The following is a 16,226-nucleotide window of genomic DNA, read 5'->3' as shown; positions in this document are numbered from 1 at the left end:
TGAAAAGTTCTAATCATCAGGTTTTCGAAAAAACCCACAGCACAGAGCTCTTTTACGTGTCACAAACGACCTTGTAATTAATGCTGACTCTGGTTTTTGTTCTGTTCTGCCGCTGTTGGACTTAATTGGTATGGTTTGGGTCATAATACTCTGTTGGACAGAGTGAGGCACTTGGTGACTGGTTTGCATCATTCCCCCCCCCCCCGTCTGAATATGGTGTTCCCCAAGGATCAATACTTGGTCCAATTACTTTCTCAATCTACATCCTTCCCTTGAGTGATGTTATATGCAGACATATTTCATTCCATTGTTATGCTGATCTCAGCTGTATCTCCCTATTACTCCCACAGACCATAATCTCAGTTCTCTACAAGAATGTCTGTCTGATATTAGAAACCGGATGTCCTTAAATGTTCTTCAATTAAATTCAAATAAATCAAATATTCATGCTTTTATCTCCTAACGTCTTGATTACTGCAATAGCCTATTTTCCTCACTTCACCAAAAAGACTTGAAATCCCTATAAATTGTTCAGAACTGAGCAGCTAGGCTCCTGACTAGAACCAGGAAAATTCTGCCACATAACTCTAAGTTGTCTTGGTTCTCTAAACTGGTTCCCAGTATGTTTTAGTATGACTTTTACGATTTTATTGATTACTTTTAAAGCTCTTTATGGAGCTTTGGACTTTCTGGTTCAACACCAAGGGGGATAGAGCATTTTTCATCATGGATCTAAAACTCTGGAATGACCTGCCTGAGGAAATCAGGCTGAACCAGTGTAATCTTTCAAGTCTTGTCTTAAAACGCACTTTTATCGAACTGCCTTTTCAGATATGTGAGACTCGTGTTTTAGTATAAACACCATCATGTTATTTATGTGAATTTGTGTATTTTAACCTTGTTCTTTTCTTCGATGTTATTTTCTACCAAAGTTGAGGGCTGTAAAATGGGGTCTTGGGAACATTCAAGGACACAGAAATAAAAACGTTTTAAAAAAAGTCCCAACATTTTCTGGAAATGGGGCTAGAAGTTACTGAAACTACATTTTCAACTGGAGCACAGTACCTCTGGAATAAACGTGTTGATGAAGTCAAGATTTGAATATTTGCCCTGTTGTCATCTGTTAACATGCAGCTGCCCACATTTTCACATGAGTTAAGTAGCTGGGAAGATTTCCAACTTGAGAGAAGAAATAAACATTACTTATCCTCAGTATAAATGTGTGTTTGATAATTATGATAAATTATTTCTGATAAATTATGTCTATAATTATAAGCATTTAAGTGTGATTAAACAATGTCAGAAACAAATTTATGTATGGACAGTTTAAATAATGTTTCTGTCGATACTAAAATAATACAACGTAATTTTCCTCCCACCTTGTCTTCCCCTTAGTTCCATACTCTCCTCCTCCCTTCTTGTTGCTCTAAATCTGTTATTCCAGGCTGGTCAGTCCGCTCTCTCCCAGAGGAGCACTAATTAATCAACCACAATAATTAAACAGAGTTTCCGCGCAGACACACTCCATCACAGAGGCAGCCTGTTCTCATCCCCTGTCCAAACACACACAGACACACACACACACACACAAATACATTCTTACGTGAGCATTAGTGATTAGTGTAAACAGTGTTACCTGCACACACAAGTCTGACCTTGACCATCAGACTCTAATTAAAACCGGAAGGAGAGTGTCCATCTTCTATCTTTCACTCTCACACAAATAGTATAAGAAAACACACAAACAGACGCAGACACACACACACACACACACACACACACACACACACACACACACACAGAGTCACATTGCTTGTTCAGTGGTTAGTTATTCTTGTTGCACCGCCTGTTAAAACAGATCACACAAGAGCTAAACAAGAGTTTCCTGCACAGATTTTAACATTGATTCTTTTTCAGCTCACTTTTTCATCATAACCAATTTAAAGCTACACCGAGAAACTTTTTAGCCATTGAAACGATTCTGTCACTCCGACATTTTTCATTCTCACTTCCACATCCACATCCTTTCAGCTTTGGCGTTGTCATTTAATGGCATCCACTGTAGCTTGAAGCTGATGCAAACCTTGCAAATAGACACCTTAAAAATGTGAAGTTGTGTCAGCAGGAAGTGATGATGTTGACATGAGAGCAACATGGTTTTTTTTTTGGTTTTTTTTTTAATGACTGAGGAGATTAGCACCGTAAGCTAAAGGAAACTGCAAAATGAAGTCTGAGGTCTAAGGGGCATTAGTGAGCAACATTTCGGAGACATGTTCAGACCTACGGCTGTCCACGTGTCTTTTTGGAATATGAGCACAATGCCTGCCATTTACTAAAGAGCCATTTAATGTTTTTTTGGGGTTTTTTTACCGTTGGTAGCATTGGCCTAATGTGGGAACCAGACATCTGTGTCACTTAAAAGGTGGACCTGAAAAGCCAGGCCAAACTACAGACTCTTGTATGAAAAATATTTTCCTCATTGGTACCTTTTAGTAAGACTCTGAATTTCCAAACTACGCCACTCAGAGATTTTGGTGATGTGTCGCAAAATTCAGTTATTGCATCGGGCAGCTCGTGTGCTACTGGAGCACGGGTGAAGCTGCAAAAGTTAATAGTTAGCATTTTACTTTTCCTCTTTCTACTTACCAATTAGTGTGCACAACCTAATAATGCTTTATTAATGGGCAATAATATTGATATGATAATGTGATAATATTTAATGTAATGATGAAATAAAACACTAATTATTAACCAGTAGTCAGACGATCATACAGTAGTCAGTGTCTCTTTTCACCACTTTATGTACATAACCCAAAGATGACCCTTAAAACAGCATTATGCTAATCAGTGTGAAGTTTCCTTAGTTATGGTTAGGAAAATAAATTCATAACTTTGAGCAAAACACCTTTTTTCCCCCACACCTACGTTCTACATCCACCACCCAACCTGTTCAGCAACAGCTAAACTGCCACCACAGAGGATCAACTAGCTTAAATACAATACAATGTTTTCTGTTAAATTCACGACAATTTGTTGACATTTACCATACGTGACAAATTCCAAAATGTTCCCAGTCAGCTATTTCTGTCTGCCAAAGTATGATTCACTACAGCGCACAGTTTGACTACAGCATTATGAAACTTCATTTGTGGTTGGGTTTGGCACTTGGTTAAGGTTAGAGTGAGATTGTGGTCTGGCATTTAAAAAAAAACAACAAAATTGACACACACGCCCCTCAACACACACATAACCTGTTTACCATCTTTAAAAAAAGAATTGTTGTTTACTACGTTTACTGTTGTGCTTTATTTGTTCCAAAAAAAATGTTTCATAAAAACAAATTTTGCTCGTCTCACTGGTGCTCAAAAAAATAAATAAATAAATAAATAAATTAAGAGAAACTCATGCTCAAAATCTATGCAAATGTGCTCCCAAGTGACATTGGTATATTCGTAAAGAGCACCACGGACACCAGCGTGCAGCTATGCGAGTTCCCAAAAGCCCATCAGCCTGCAAAAATATCGCTGATGTGACAAGTACGATCATGGCCATATTTTCTGTAAAGTGATATTGCAAATGGAGTTTGAATGTAATTTAAATCTAAGGTGACAGTGGCTGCATTGGCCAAAGGACCGTGGTTGGAGTGAGCGGAGACGAGCAGGCTTTGATAACAGCATAGACATTGACCTGCTATAGATTTCCAATGCATATCATGTTATCATGGTAATATTGGATTTGCTAAATGGAGGCCCTATGGTATGTCAATAGTCTTTAAAGGGTCTCAGCTGCAACATATCACACCTCACTTTCCAGCCTGTCAAAACATGAGTAAACAGATATATGCTAGTGCCTCAATTTTAACCAGGTCTCACCAGCAAGGACAGATGAAACATTTTCTCACAGGGAGAGTTTTGGACAATGTGAGCTGTCACAACAGGGCAGAAAGATCTTGTGTTCCCAAAAGTCCAGTAGCTGTATGGAATTCTTGCTGCGTCACTACTTCATTGGGTTTTCTAAAACATGCCGTGCTCTCCCTTTATCTGTCTGTCCTTTCATTTTCCTGCCATTTTTACCGTGCCATGCCGAGCTTCTACATTATTTGCACAGAGTTTGAGTGCCCTGACAACAGTTGGCATGGCGATGTCTGTTATCACGCATCCAGCGCTGCTGCTATCGTCACTAACTTTGAGTTACTGTGGTGACAGTCATGGTGTTTGTTCAGAGGTGGCATATGTTGTCAAGGGCTTTCTGGCACATGAAAGCACTGCTGCGCTTTGTGCAGGCAATTCTAGAAAGTCAGGCCACGGTAACGTTAGACTGAAGCCCGGTAGGAATGTCACCCATAGTGCTGTCACTGCGGTGGCACAGCTTGAATATTAGTTAGCTTACTCCACTGACACCTGCTTTGCTCGGTCCAGTGCTGCGCCGAAAACCTGCACATTATCAAATGGTCCTTGCATTAGTTTACTTGTAGTCCCCTGGTTCATTATGCACTAAGCTTCTCATTTGGGATAATGCAAATGGAAAGGCAGAAGGTGCTGTAAGAGAAAAATGAAAAGTTTTGAGAGTGGGGGGGGAGTTGGTGAGGTTGGGGGGGGAAAGTTGGCATGGCGTATGTTTGCACAAAACATCACTTGATACTTTCCTGGCATTATTTTGTGGCAATAACATCTCGGTGTGGCTGTCCTGTCAAAACAGAACGTGCAAAGATACAGCAGGCTTGTCTTTGTCCTTGTTTCCCAGTAAATGTGACTACCGAGACAAAAAAAAACAGAGGCTAGGATTAGAATTTTGATCTGTTTCCTTATAATGCATAGTTCTACATTCAATCCTTTTAGTCTGTAACTACAAAATGCACAGGCTTCATTGGGCCGTAAAAATCCCAAATTTCCGCATATTGTTTTCCACAAAACAAGGCAAACAAGCCCACTGTATCTTTGCAGGCTCTGTTTTGATATGACAGCCGTATCAAGTTTGTAATTGCCATGAAAAAGCCTGTCAGGTGTCAAATGATGCTGCGTGAAAACATCTGCCTTCACATTTTCCTCCAACGTCACCAGCTCCTTTTGATCTCAGAACGTTCTGCCTTTCTGGCTTTCTCCTCCGCCCCTGACTTCCTGATAGGTGTCTCATTGTTAATCTCCCCCACCCTCATCCGCATCCTCCTCCCTTTCTGGTACAGTTCCCGTTGGGGCTTTACTAAGGAGCCAAACCTCCCATCCAGCTGCATCCAGAAAGTGACCGACTGTAAAGCAGAGACAAACAGGATTTTGGCGCGCGTGGTCGGACAGTTCGTGGGTCCAGAGTGAACGTGTCTGATTTAAGAGGATTGGAGTCAGACTGCTGAAGTGGCACAGTGTAAAGTATGACTTAACGGAAAGTTAAACAGAGTTGTGTTGAGTTATTCTTCTTAAATTTGTTGTAGACATTTCCTTCAGTTACAGTGCAGTCAGCAAAATGTAGTATAAGAGTTGATGAACTCCACAAACAAATTCTCAGGACTTTGATTCTGCTGTGGCTGCATTAATCCGAAGGCCATGACGTGTAATTTGAAAGTTTTAGCAGAGCGTCTAGTGTTGGACTGTTCCCAGTAGACTTCCTCTCCATCTAATCGGCTTTTATCATGTTTTCCTGCTTTTCTTTATTCATCTAATTGTCTGTCCCGTCTGTCTTTTTTTCTGTTTGTCTGAGTTTTAGGGGCTCATCATCCTGCTTCACTCCTTTCCTCTCCTTGTAAATTCTACTTGTTTGGATTTAACATCCCTCTCCTTTCCTCGGTCTCATGTCTCCTCTCATTTCACTTGTATTTTTATTTTTTTTTATTGTCTCCAGGTGGTGTCCATGGGCTTATACTTGGGGGAAACCGCCTATCTGAGGAGCAGCTGGAACATATTAGATGGTTTCCTCGTCTTTGTGTCTCTTATTGACATACTCGTGTCCATGGCGGGTGGAGCAAAGATCCTGGGGGTGCTCCGTGTTCTCAGATTACTCAGAACACTACGACCCCTCAGGTTAGGAGGACAAACTGTCATTATTTTTCCGTTTTAGCCAATGCATGATTATTATTACTAAAGAGAAGCAAGAAGCGAATATGTGAAGTCTACCTGATCATCAATTATACGTTGAAATATTTTCCTTGTTTTTTTTAAGTTGTTATAAAGTTGTTTTAAGTAAAACTGTCCATCCACAAGTAAAGAAAATGAAGGATAAGGGAAATAATACTAACTGGCCTATAATGCGCCAAAAATATTTATTAGCTATTAAAACTGTAATCCATGTATAAACCCCTAGGAAGTGGTGCCCTATTGGAGATTTGTACGTCTAAATTGTATCTGCTTTCCTGTCCCATTAATCATCTCTTGATACAGATTTATGCTGTGACCTTTCTGGGGGGCTTCCCTTTAGGCCGGGACCAACTGCTTTAAGAAATGTTTTAATCATTTAGAGCCTAACGTTACCTAACAGAGCAGTTAGGAAAATGGCTGAGATGAAAGCGGCTCATGAGAGCTTGAGCAGAGAGCTGGAATTACATTCAAATAAGGTCATTTAGGTTCAAATGCATTCAGTCTTTGCTGGGTTCCATTTCCATAAAAGCACAATTGGGCCCTGTTCTTCGTCTGGAGCGAGTTTCTTTCAACTGCTACTAATTCTTACATGTACAGTTCCTGAAGAACAAATTAAAGCTGAAGTTATTGGTACCTTTATCCAATGACTTGTATGTGCTGCCACAACTGCTTTGTGTTCACTGCATTCATTTGAACCACCCTTTTGATTGATTGAAGTGAAGTGTGAGGATGATTCGGGTAATTGTAAGAAGTGGAACCTAGAAGAATGAAAATATTAATGGCTATATGCTTCGCTGAGCAGCTTTTACAGGAATGATTGGGTGGCACGTTCCAATGCTATCGCTGAGAATTAGCTTTCAGACGGTCGTGAAAGTTCAAATTATTTTTAATTTAGCCCCTGCTGCACTGACCTTTGTGGGAGCAGCCCATGCTAACACATTAACCTCATATTGACACCAGGAAAAAATTAATTTGCAAAATATTAACATGCAGATACAGCTATGAACGCCGCATAACACACTCTGAAACATAATGGTCTACGGGCCAGCAACTTCAGGATAACGGTTAAGGTTGTATCATGTAATACACTGCCCCCAGTTGTTTTCAGAAGGTAAATACTGCACGGACGAGCACCGAACCTGCAGCACCAGTCTCTCATTTATTTGAGCCTAGCATCTCTTTCCGTTCTCATTGTCTTTCCCTCCTTCACTCTTCGTCCCCCCAGGGTGATCAGCAGAGCGCCAGGGCTGAAGCTGGTCGTCGAGACCCTCATCACATCCCTAAAGCCCATCGGTAACATTGTTCTCATTTGCTGTGCCTTCTTCATCATCTTTGGCATCCTTGGTGTTCAGGTAACCGCCAGCAAATATGGATTTTATATGCATGTTCCTCACCTTGCATTTTTCTGGTCCTTTATTTTTATTACGCGGGGTGTATCACACACCTTTAACATTTTATGACTACTCACTGCAAGGCATTCGTTGGTGTTCAAGCGATTGCAAATCTTTGACCTAACAGAGTGATCTCCATGCTCGCCATTGCCTTAATGCGTTTTTATACACATGGTGAAAATATAATGTCTGGGCTACATCTATTATCGTAACATCTATAGAGAGCAAACGCTGAAACGCCAATAAATGAAAAGACAATGATGAATTAACGGGAACAATGGAGCACTTGAGGCTTCTCTTACCCTGGTTGCACCCACAGTGAAATCACATTCTCACAGCGTGGCTTAAAACGGTAATTACAGCGGGATCCAAAAGGAGATTGTACAAAGGAAATTCAAAGGGGGAATTTTGCTGCTGCAACAGGTTGAGATGGAAAGTTTCAAACCTCGTGATTGATTTACAGTATGTAAATTGCACCGTACCATTTGGCTTGACTTAAGTTGTGGGAGAGCACAGCCACAGATAGTGGTAGTGTTAACTTTAACATTCAAATCACAAAGATTCTCAACACTAAGTAAAAAATATGCATGCATTCATTGTCATTCTCAAAACTTATTATTTTCTGTGTCTGCATTATTTTATTCCCTCCTTTCTTTGATGTGAGTGAAATGATTGAGAATTAAAAACATCTTACTGTGCCAACTGCTTCTGGAGTCTTCACTTAGGCTCCATTCACACAACCGTTACAGACACTAATTATGAAATTACTTCAAAAACTGTTTGAATGAAGTGGCTGCGCACAGGTGTTGTCACGGCACCATCTGAATGTATCTTTGCGTGTGTGTGTGTGTGTGTCTATGATTTTTCATCTCACTGTGTGTGCGCTTCCCTTCCAAGCTCTTCAAAGGCAAGTTCTACTACTGTGTGGGCTTCGATGTGAAGAACATCACTAACAAATCTGATTGCCTGGCTGCCAAGTATCGATGGGTTCACCACAAATACAATTTTGACAACCTTGGACAGGTACAAGAAAAAAGTATATCCCTGACACATTGTCTGGATAGTTTTAAACTTATTCATTTCGACTGTATATAGAAACATTGCTTCACAACTGCACCTAAAATGAAAAAACACTTCATGTACTTTTACATGGTCTCTGGTCGGTTTTGACACAATAATAATGAAAGTGTGTCCCCTCCAGGCTCTCATGTCCCTGTTTGTCCTGGCCTCCAAAGATGGCTGGGTCAACATCATGTACCATGGACTGGATGCAGTCGGCATAGACCAGCAGGTAACAACAAACCCAACGTGCAGACACACTGCACTGTACACTGGTGCGTACAGTCATATGATACAACACAAAAAATGTAATGTTTTTTTTTTCACATGCATGTTAAGTTTCCAGCAACAGCCAACGTAGCAGAGTAGCTCAAATGCCGGTGTCCACAGCCATATCAACGAGCTCCTTTTTGGGAATATCCAACACGTTCTCATCCCACAACCTTCTACCCTTATGGAGCCCTCCAGGAGGGTCACCTTTTATCTTTACATACAAACAAAAACTGCATTAGGGTGAGGGGGAAACAACTTCATGGTGCAGTAACGCTAAGAGACAACATCAGTTAAGATAGAAGAAAAATTACATAAAAACAAAACACGTACTTCCATGATATAAGTAACCACATGCGAACCCCGGTCTCCTGTGAAAAAAGTCCTGTGTCTTGTTGTACCATCTACCTCCCTCTGAGACTTCTCACTATATAATCTACGAAGGGATATAACATTCTTCCTTGTTTGCTCCTTCACAGACAGGCATTAAAAGAACAGAGAATGAATTTAAAAAGTATTGTCTATATACATAGAACTTGATTTACATTGACTGTGCGAAGAAGCTCCACTTTTGTAGGCAGAAGAACATCACATCGATAATCAGGATCGATAATCACCTGGCAAATTGACTTTCAGGCTCAATACCCTCTTCACCACCACAGCCCCAACCATTATAATCTTTCCTGTGTCGAATAATATGGCATTTTATTGCACTGTAAGCGAAAAACCTCCTTCACTTGAAGGAATTAACTACTCCACAATTCAAAGAGAAGATCTAGTAGAGGTCAAAGCAGGACGGTGCTACTGAAAACTGTAGACCGGGCTTAAACTTGGTAAACATATAGTGGCTCACGCAAGGCCTGAGAGTCTTGGCCAGACTTCTGTGCTCACCAGCTGATTGAGAGCAGTTAGCGACATTATTCAGTTGCATAAGTCGCTGAATCAGAAAAGTGTAGACCTCATAGATAATGCACATACTTAAGCAGGTGATGTCAAAGTCCTGCAGCATAATTCAAATGAGTCTTCTGAATTGGCTGCAAAGTGAACTGACTGCTGTTGAATTAGTTTTACTTGAAAATCTATTAGAGAATCAATTAAAAGAGGTTCTTATTCTGGATGATTCAGTTCCTCTGCCTCAGGGAGGAACATCACTGCAATCCAACATGGCACTGAATGACTAATCCCATTTGCAATCCACCCTGTGCTTTCAACACTCGGTGCTGCTCCAAATTGAAAATCTGACTCTTATCTCCGTTTTTAATGCACCTGAACTTGATTTTTGTTTTGTAACGACTCCCTCCTGGCCCAATCCTCCTGATCTTTTCCCCTCATTGTCTCCCTCTTCCTGCCTTGTCTTCTGTTCCCCTGTCACCCATTCTGACTCGTGGCAGCTCCCAGATTTGTGGCCTGAAAAGGATGTGGAGTAGCTTTGTTAATTGGCCATTAATATTCAAAAAATTTCTCATTGTTTCTAAACTTCCTGATTGATTCTGTGCCTCTTACTAGTTTTTATATTTACTACAATGTTAAACAAATCCAACTTCACGTGGCACATTTTCACATCTCACAACAGAATTTAGCTTGTGCCTGATACAGTATGTACTGTACAATAATGAAGATGCATTTCTACCCACTTTACGTAGGTCTTTAGTTGTCTCAACCACACCAGACATTTATTCTAATTGTCACCAAAACCTGGATAATCTGTGCAGGATCATAGGGTTTTTGAGCTTATGCTAGGTTAAAATGAGCAAGAGGACAGAATGACTAAGATGGACATTCTGTTGTTGGCGTGGTTGATGCTAGGACGCTTCCAGAGGTGACTGTAGCTCCACTTGGCTCATTTAAAAAGATTCCCACTCTGCCATCTGCATCTTATTTATCACTTCTAATTTTTAATATCCATTTTTTATTATTCAAAATGTCTCTATGTTGTCTTTCCAGTTACATTTACACATTTTGTTTTAACTTCGTGACTCACTTCCTTATTGTTTTACTATCCCGCTCCTCCTTCTTTCCTAAATGACTCCTTAATTCTTTTCTCTCCCTTCTCCCACCTTTTTTTTCCTCATCCTAGCCGGTTATCAACAACAATCCGTGGATGCTGCTGTACTTCATCTCCTTCCTTCTAATCGTCAGCTTCTTCGTGCTTAACATGTTTGTTGGAGTGGTGGTGGAGAACTTCCACAAGTGTCGGCAGCACCAGGAGGTGGAGGAGGCCAGACGCCGTGAGGAGAAACGCCAGCGCCGGATGGAAAAGAAGAGAAGAAGTAAGAGAGTTAAGAAAATAAGAAAGGGGGGGGGGAGACAAAATAATCATATTCTGGTGAAAACGAAGAAGAAAATTTTCAGAGGGAGAAACGGGTACGAAAGAAAGATCAACAAATATTTGGAAGAACATTTTGATACAATTAGGAAAGGAATATAAAGTTGGAGGTGAGCCACAGTCAAGAGGACAATTTAGACATGGGAGGGACATGGTAACATAACCTTCCTGAGAGGGTCAATAGAGAGCAAGCACAGAGGAAGGATGAGATAATAGTTGGATATGAACTTTAGTCTCTTGGTGGAAGAGTAGAGGGAAGTAATAACTCAAAAGAGTTAAAGTGCAAAAAATACAATAAAAGATAAAATATATGGTATAATCAGAAATACCAGTTCTATTTAAAGTTTGACTTCTCATATAACAATGAAATGCAATAAATGCAATATGTCGGAGTTCAAGGTGGAGGTGGGCCCCTTCTTGTTTGCTCTGGTGATGGACAGGCTGACAGATGAGGAATCTCCGTGGACTATGATGTGAGAGCAGGTGGAGGAAAATCTAGAGAGGTGAAGGTCTGCTCTGGAAAATAGAGGAATGAAGCTTAACTGCAGTAAGTCAGAATACATGTGTGTGAATGAGAGGGACCCAGGTGGAACGGTGAGGTTACAGGGAGCAGAGGTGAAGAAGGTGCAGGACTTTAAGTACTTAGGGTCAACGGTTCAGAGCAACGGTGAGTGTGGAAAAGAGGTGAAGAGGCGAGTGCAGGCAGGTTGGAACAGGTGGAGAAAAGTGTCAGGTGTGTTGTGTGATAAAAGAGCATCAGCAAGAATGAAAGGAAAGGTGTTCAAGACGGTGGTGAGACCAGAGATGTTTTTCGGCTTAGAGACAGTGGCACTGAAGAAAAGACAGGAGGCAGAGCTGGAAGTAGCAGAGCTTAAGATGTTGAGGTTCTCTTTGGGAGTGAAGAGGATGGACAGGATCAGGAATGAGTACATCAGAGGGACAGCTCATGTTAGATGTGTTGGAGATAAAGTCAGAGAGGCCAGATTGAGGTGGTTTGGACATGTTCAGAGGAGAAACTGTGAATATATCAGTAGAAGGATGCTGAGGTTGGAGCTGCCAGGTAGGAGGTCTGGAGGATGACCAAAGAGGAGATTTATGGATGTAGTGAGAGAGAACATGAAGTTAGTTGGTGTGAGAGAAGAGGATGCAGAGGACAGAGTTAGATGGAGGCACATGATTCGCTGTGGAGACTTTTGAAAGGGAACAGCCCAAAGAAAAAAAAGTTAATATGTCAAATAATGAAATAAATTTTTGACTTTTGAAGCTCTGCAAACATTGCGTTCCTTCCTGGGTATTGTCCAGATAGAAGTTGGCCACACTTTTGCATTTGGTATATAATACACACCCTCACAGATCCGATTTGAAATAATCATCAATTCAGTTGCTAACCCTCATTTTTCATGGCATAAATAAATGGTGCCTTGCATTGTTTTCTCTTTTTAAATGAAATATATCTCCTTTGCTCTTTTTCCTCTTTTTTTTGCTCTTTGGGTTTCTTCTCTGTTGTCTTTATTTCTGTGCTTCAATTTTCAGAGGCCCAGAAGATGCCCTACTACGCATCCTATGGTCATGCCCGCTTGGCTATCCATACTTTGTGCACCAGCCACTATCTCGATTTGGCCATCACCTTCATCATCTGCATCAATGTCATCACGATGTCTCTGGAGCACTACAGCCAGCCCCAGGTGACCACACTTCTTGTTGGAGACGCAGGGGTATCGGGGTTGTGGGTGTCCTTCTAAGTTGGTGGTGATGCACCATCTGGACAGAGCACTCCCAGCAGCAGGCTGCCAACCTGCTGCTCTGAATCAGCAGCACAAACAGCCAACAACCAAAACATTCATCCACATGCTGCTGGAATAGAAGCATTCTGTCAGATTGGGGTATTAGTTATGTAAAATATTTCTCAAAGGCTAAAATGCGTATGAAGCAGGAAAAAAAAATCAGATATTAAAGCGAGTATGATGGTAATGAACTTTACTGGAACTGAATGTGAACTGGCAAATCAAAGTGAGATCAAGTTGTGGAAACTCTTTTCACATGTAATAAGGAAAGAAGGAACAGCCATTGAGGAATCACTGAAGGAGTAAAATAGAAATGTTCATCCAGTTCTGCTCAGTAACACAACAACGAGGAATAATACAATTCATTTCACGTTCAGTTATCATTTCTTTGAGCAATGAGGAAAAAGAATACGACACTGTAAAGCTGCCAGGTGTAGACGATGTTTTCTCTCACCTGATGGTTTCCTGACCTGGGGCTTTTCTTATGCTCTAGTTGGCTAAATGCGACGTGCTTTACGTCTGTGTCTCCTCAGCGCTTAACTTTATTGATCTTATGCTTGTGGCAAAGGTATATTAGCATCTGCACACAGACAACCCACGCAGCTCATTATATTCAGCTTGCTATACATTTTCATTGCCATAATTTACCTACAGTACACTGACATTTCAGGTCAACAACTATAGTTGTCGAGCTGTCAATGACGTCAAGGTACTGCCCACACATGCAAAGCTTCCGTACACCCCGAAGCCAGCGAAATGCTTAAAGCCGCTGCTGCATGTAGATGAGGGCTGAGAATCTGTGTTTGCAGGAAGCTGACAAGTAAGAAAAGCATGCATCCATGCGTGGTAAAGGGTGTAGATGCAGGCCAAAATAACAATTCCCTGAAGATGTTAATTAGCATTGTAGCACACGCTACAGGGACCCTCAACTGGTGGCTCGCAGTTTCCTCGTGGCCCAGGAGTGAAAACGCAACCCTCGCCAATCTTTCAGTGTCGGGAGGTTACTAAGGGCAGGTCCCCGTGGAATATTTTAAACTACTTTATTTTATCAAGTTTAACTTTTAGTTTCAGTGTCTGTGGTTCATTAGCAAGTTGGATTTCCTGTAAGACTGTGGTGACTATGTTACAGTATCCAACATTTGTACATCCATCTTCTAACAATTCATATATGTATGTATCATATTTACTGCACATGCACATTCTGCAAAGTGCAGATATGAAAAGGTTGCATTAATGTGGTGCATCAGGTAGTTTCCCATGACTCTGTGCCAGTGAGACATTGTGGCCTCATTAATGGAGACAACGGCACTTATTTGCAGCCTGTTGCTGGAGGGATGTTTTCCAAAAACCTTCTGTCCGGGGCAGGACACTGTGAGAGATAATCTTTCCAAAATGCTGCAGAGTCATGGAGTCATGTAGGTCCTGGAGCTGTAGCAAATTGCAGCCAGTCATTGTCTTGGCAGTATAAGACGCTGACTTGGCATCTGATTTAATTTTTTTGTTATTTTAGCTAAAAACGATAAATATTATCTGATCATGGTGAGTCTTAGTGTTGGGCAAACAACCTCAGAGGAACAAGAACATTTCTTTCATTGTGCCATAATTTATTTAGCAAAAATGAAGCCAAAAAGAAAAAAAAAAGTGGACAATACTGAACATCCGCTTGCTGCTTCTATAGAATTTAATAGAGGAAGTTGCAGCCAGGTAGTTCTGATCATCTGCCCTTGATTAATCGATCATCAGCACGTCTGCAGACGTCTATAAAAGCAGACGTTATGGCAGTTTGCTGCTTTGGGGCATCAGGTGTGTGTGTTACTACAATGCCGAGAGGGAAAGACGTGGGCAATGGTCTTAGCGAAGCAATTGTTGCCGCACGCCCATCTGAGAGGGATATAAAACCGTTTCCATAAAATGCTGTGGTTGGACCTCAAGAGAGCTGTGCATAAGCGAATGACCAAAAACCTCAATGAACGGAAGCAATGTTGTAAAAAAGAACGAAATTCCTCAAAATTCAAGTTACTACTGCTTAAAGATAGTTATTTAGTAATTTGTGTTGGTTTTTTTTGTTTGTTTTAAGTGGCACCGTGGGAAAAACAGGTTTATCTAAACTTATATGATTCTCATTGTTTTTACAAAAAACATTACCTTGGGACTTAAGTGAACTAAAAAATGTCTTACTCCTCTTCCTGTTAATGTAGAAATGATTATGCATTATATTATATTACCTTTCAGGGACGCAAACTTCCTAACATGATAATAAAGCGCATTCAACTTACACAAATGTTTTTAAATCATCAGAAGTTACAAAAAATTGTACAAAAAAGGTTATAGTAAAATATAAAAAAAATATACTGGTACAAAAATTTGTAAACTGTTTGATTAATTAATTAAAAATGAATTTAATATGGGATGAAGGAGCATTCGTACTGGCTGAATGTGCAATAAAGATAATGTTGAGTAAAAAAAAAAAAAAACCCTTTCTCTATTTTGAAATAAGGTGATGCTATTTGATCTTTTTCTTCTTTTTTTCTTCTCTATCTTTTTTCTTTTTGGTTCCAATTTGGATGCAGTTGCCGTGTTAGTAAAGTTTAATCATGTGAAGTGAACATTTGATTCATGTAGTCCTTTCCTATCTGACTCATTAACACCAGTGTGGTAAAACAAAATGTCCTCGGTTCCTCCCCAGAGTCTCACTTAATTCACTTGTCTGTTTCTATTAAGCTCTCTTCTATTAAAAGAGGTTCTTTGGCAAGATACAATTTTCACTTTGACATAACACATTTATTGGACAACAACTGTCATTCGTAGTTTTGGTTGTGTGGTATTTTCTTCCTCGCGCAGCCAATTTAAGGGTTCTACTGTAGCCTTGGTAAAGTTATCTCACTGTGAAAATAATAAGCAATAATACTCTAGTAGAACAAAGGACGTTCCATTTTAGTTTATTACAATTATGTTCACAACCACAAAACAAGGAAATGATCGGCCTGTTTCTTTCAAATTCTTTCTTCCCTCTCAGTCTCTGGAGACTGCACTGAAGTACTGCAACTACTTCTTCACCTCCACCTTTGTGATTGAGGCGTCTCTGAAACTGGTGGCCTTTGGCTTTCGACGCTTTTTCAAGGACAGGTACGAAAAAGAGACATTTCCAGTAGCAGTGAGAGACTATACATGTGTTTAAATGAGGAATATGAAGCTATTAATTTTGTTTCTGTAGCAGACAGCTGGAGACATAATTATTGTTTGTTTGGTTTATTTCTACTAAGATCATTTTACAGTTTCTGCACCAACACCAGGAGATCAGCTGCACATTTAACAGGGGTGTATACATTGA

At 40.5% G+C, this 16,226-nt stretch overlaps 1 protein-coding gene across 1 annotated transcript in view; it reads left to right on the top strand.

The window, feature by feature from the left end:
• Positions 1 to 16,226, top strand: part of LOC137124276 (voltage-dependent T-type calcium channel subunit alpha-1I-like) — a 179,138-nt gene that overhangs the window by 137,497 nt on the left and 25,415 nt on the right. Inside the window, exons 22-28 of the mRNA XM_067499102.1 lie at positions 5,833 to 6,011; positions 7,291 to 7,417; positions 8,354 to 8,479; positions 8,658 to 8,747; positions 10,863 to 11,055; positions 12,645 to 12,796; positions 15,912 to 16,021. Coding sequence (XP_067355203.1) covers positions 5,833 to 6,011; positions 7,291 to 7,417; positions 8,354 to 8,479; positions 8,658 to 8,747; positions 10,863 to 11,055; positions 12,645 to 12,796; positions 15,912 to 16,021 — 977 coding nt within the window. The remainder of the gene's footprint in view (positions 1 to 5,832; positions 6,012 to 7,290; positions 7,418 to 8,353; positions 8,480 to 8,657; positions 8,748 to 10,862; positions 11,056 to 12,644; positions 12,797 to 15,911; positions 16,022 to 16,226) is intronic.

The sequence above is a fragment of the Channa argus genome, chromosome 3, assembly GCF_033026475.1.
Source record: "Channa argus isolate prfri chromosome 3, Channa argus male v1.0, whole genome shotgun sequence".
NCBI lineage: Eukaryota > Metazoa > Chordata > Actinopteri > Anabantiformes > Channidae > Channa > Channa argus.
Note: the sequence above shows the minus strand (reverse complement) of the source record. Positions and strands in the feature narration are given on the sequence as shown.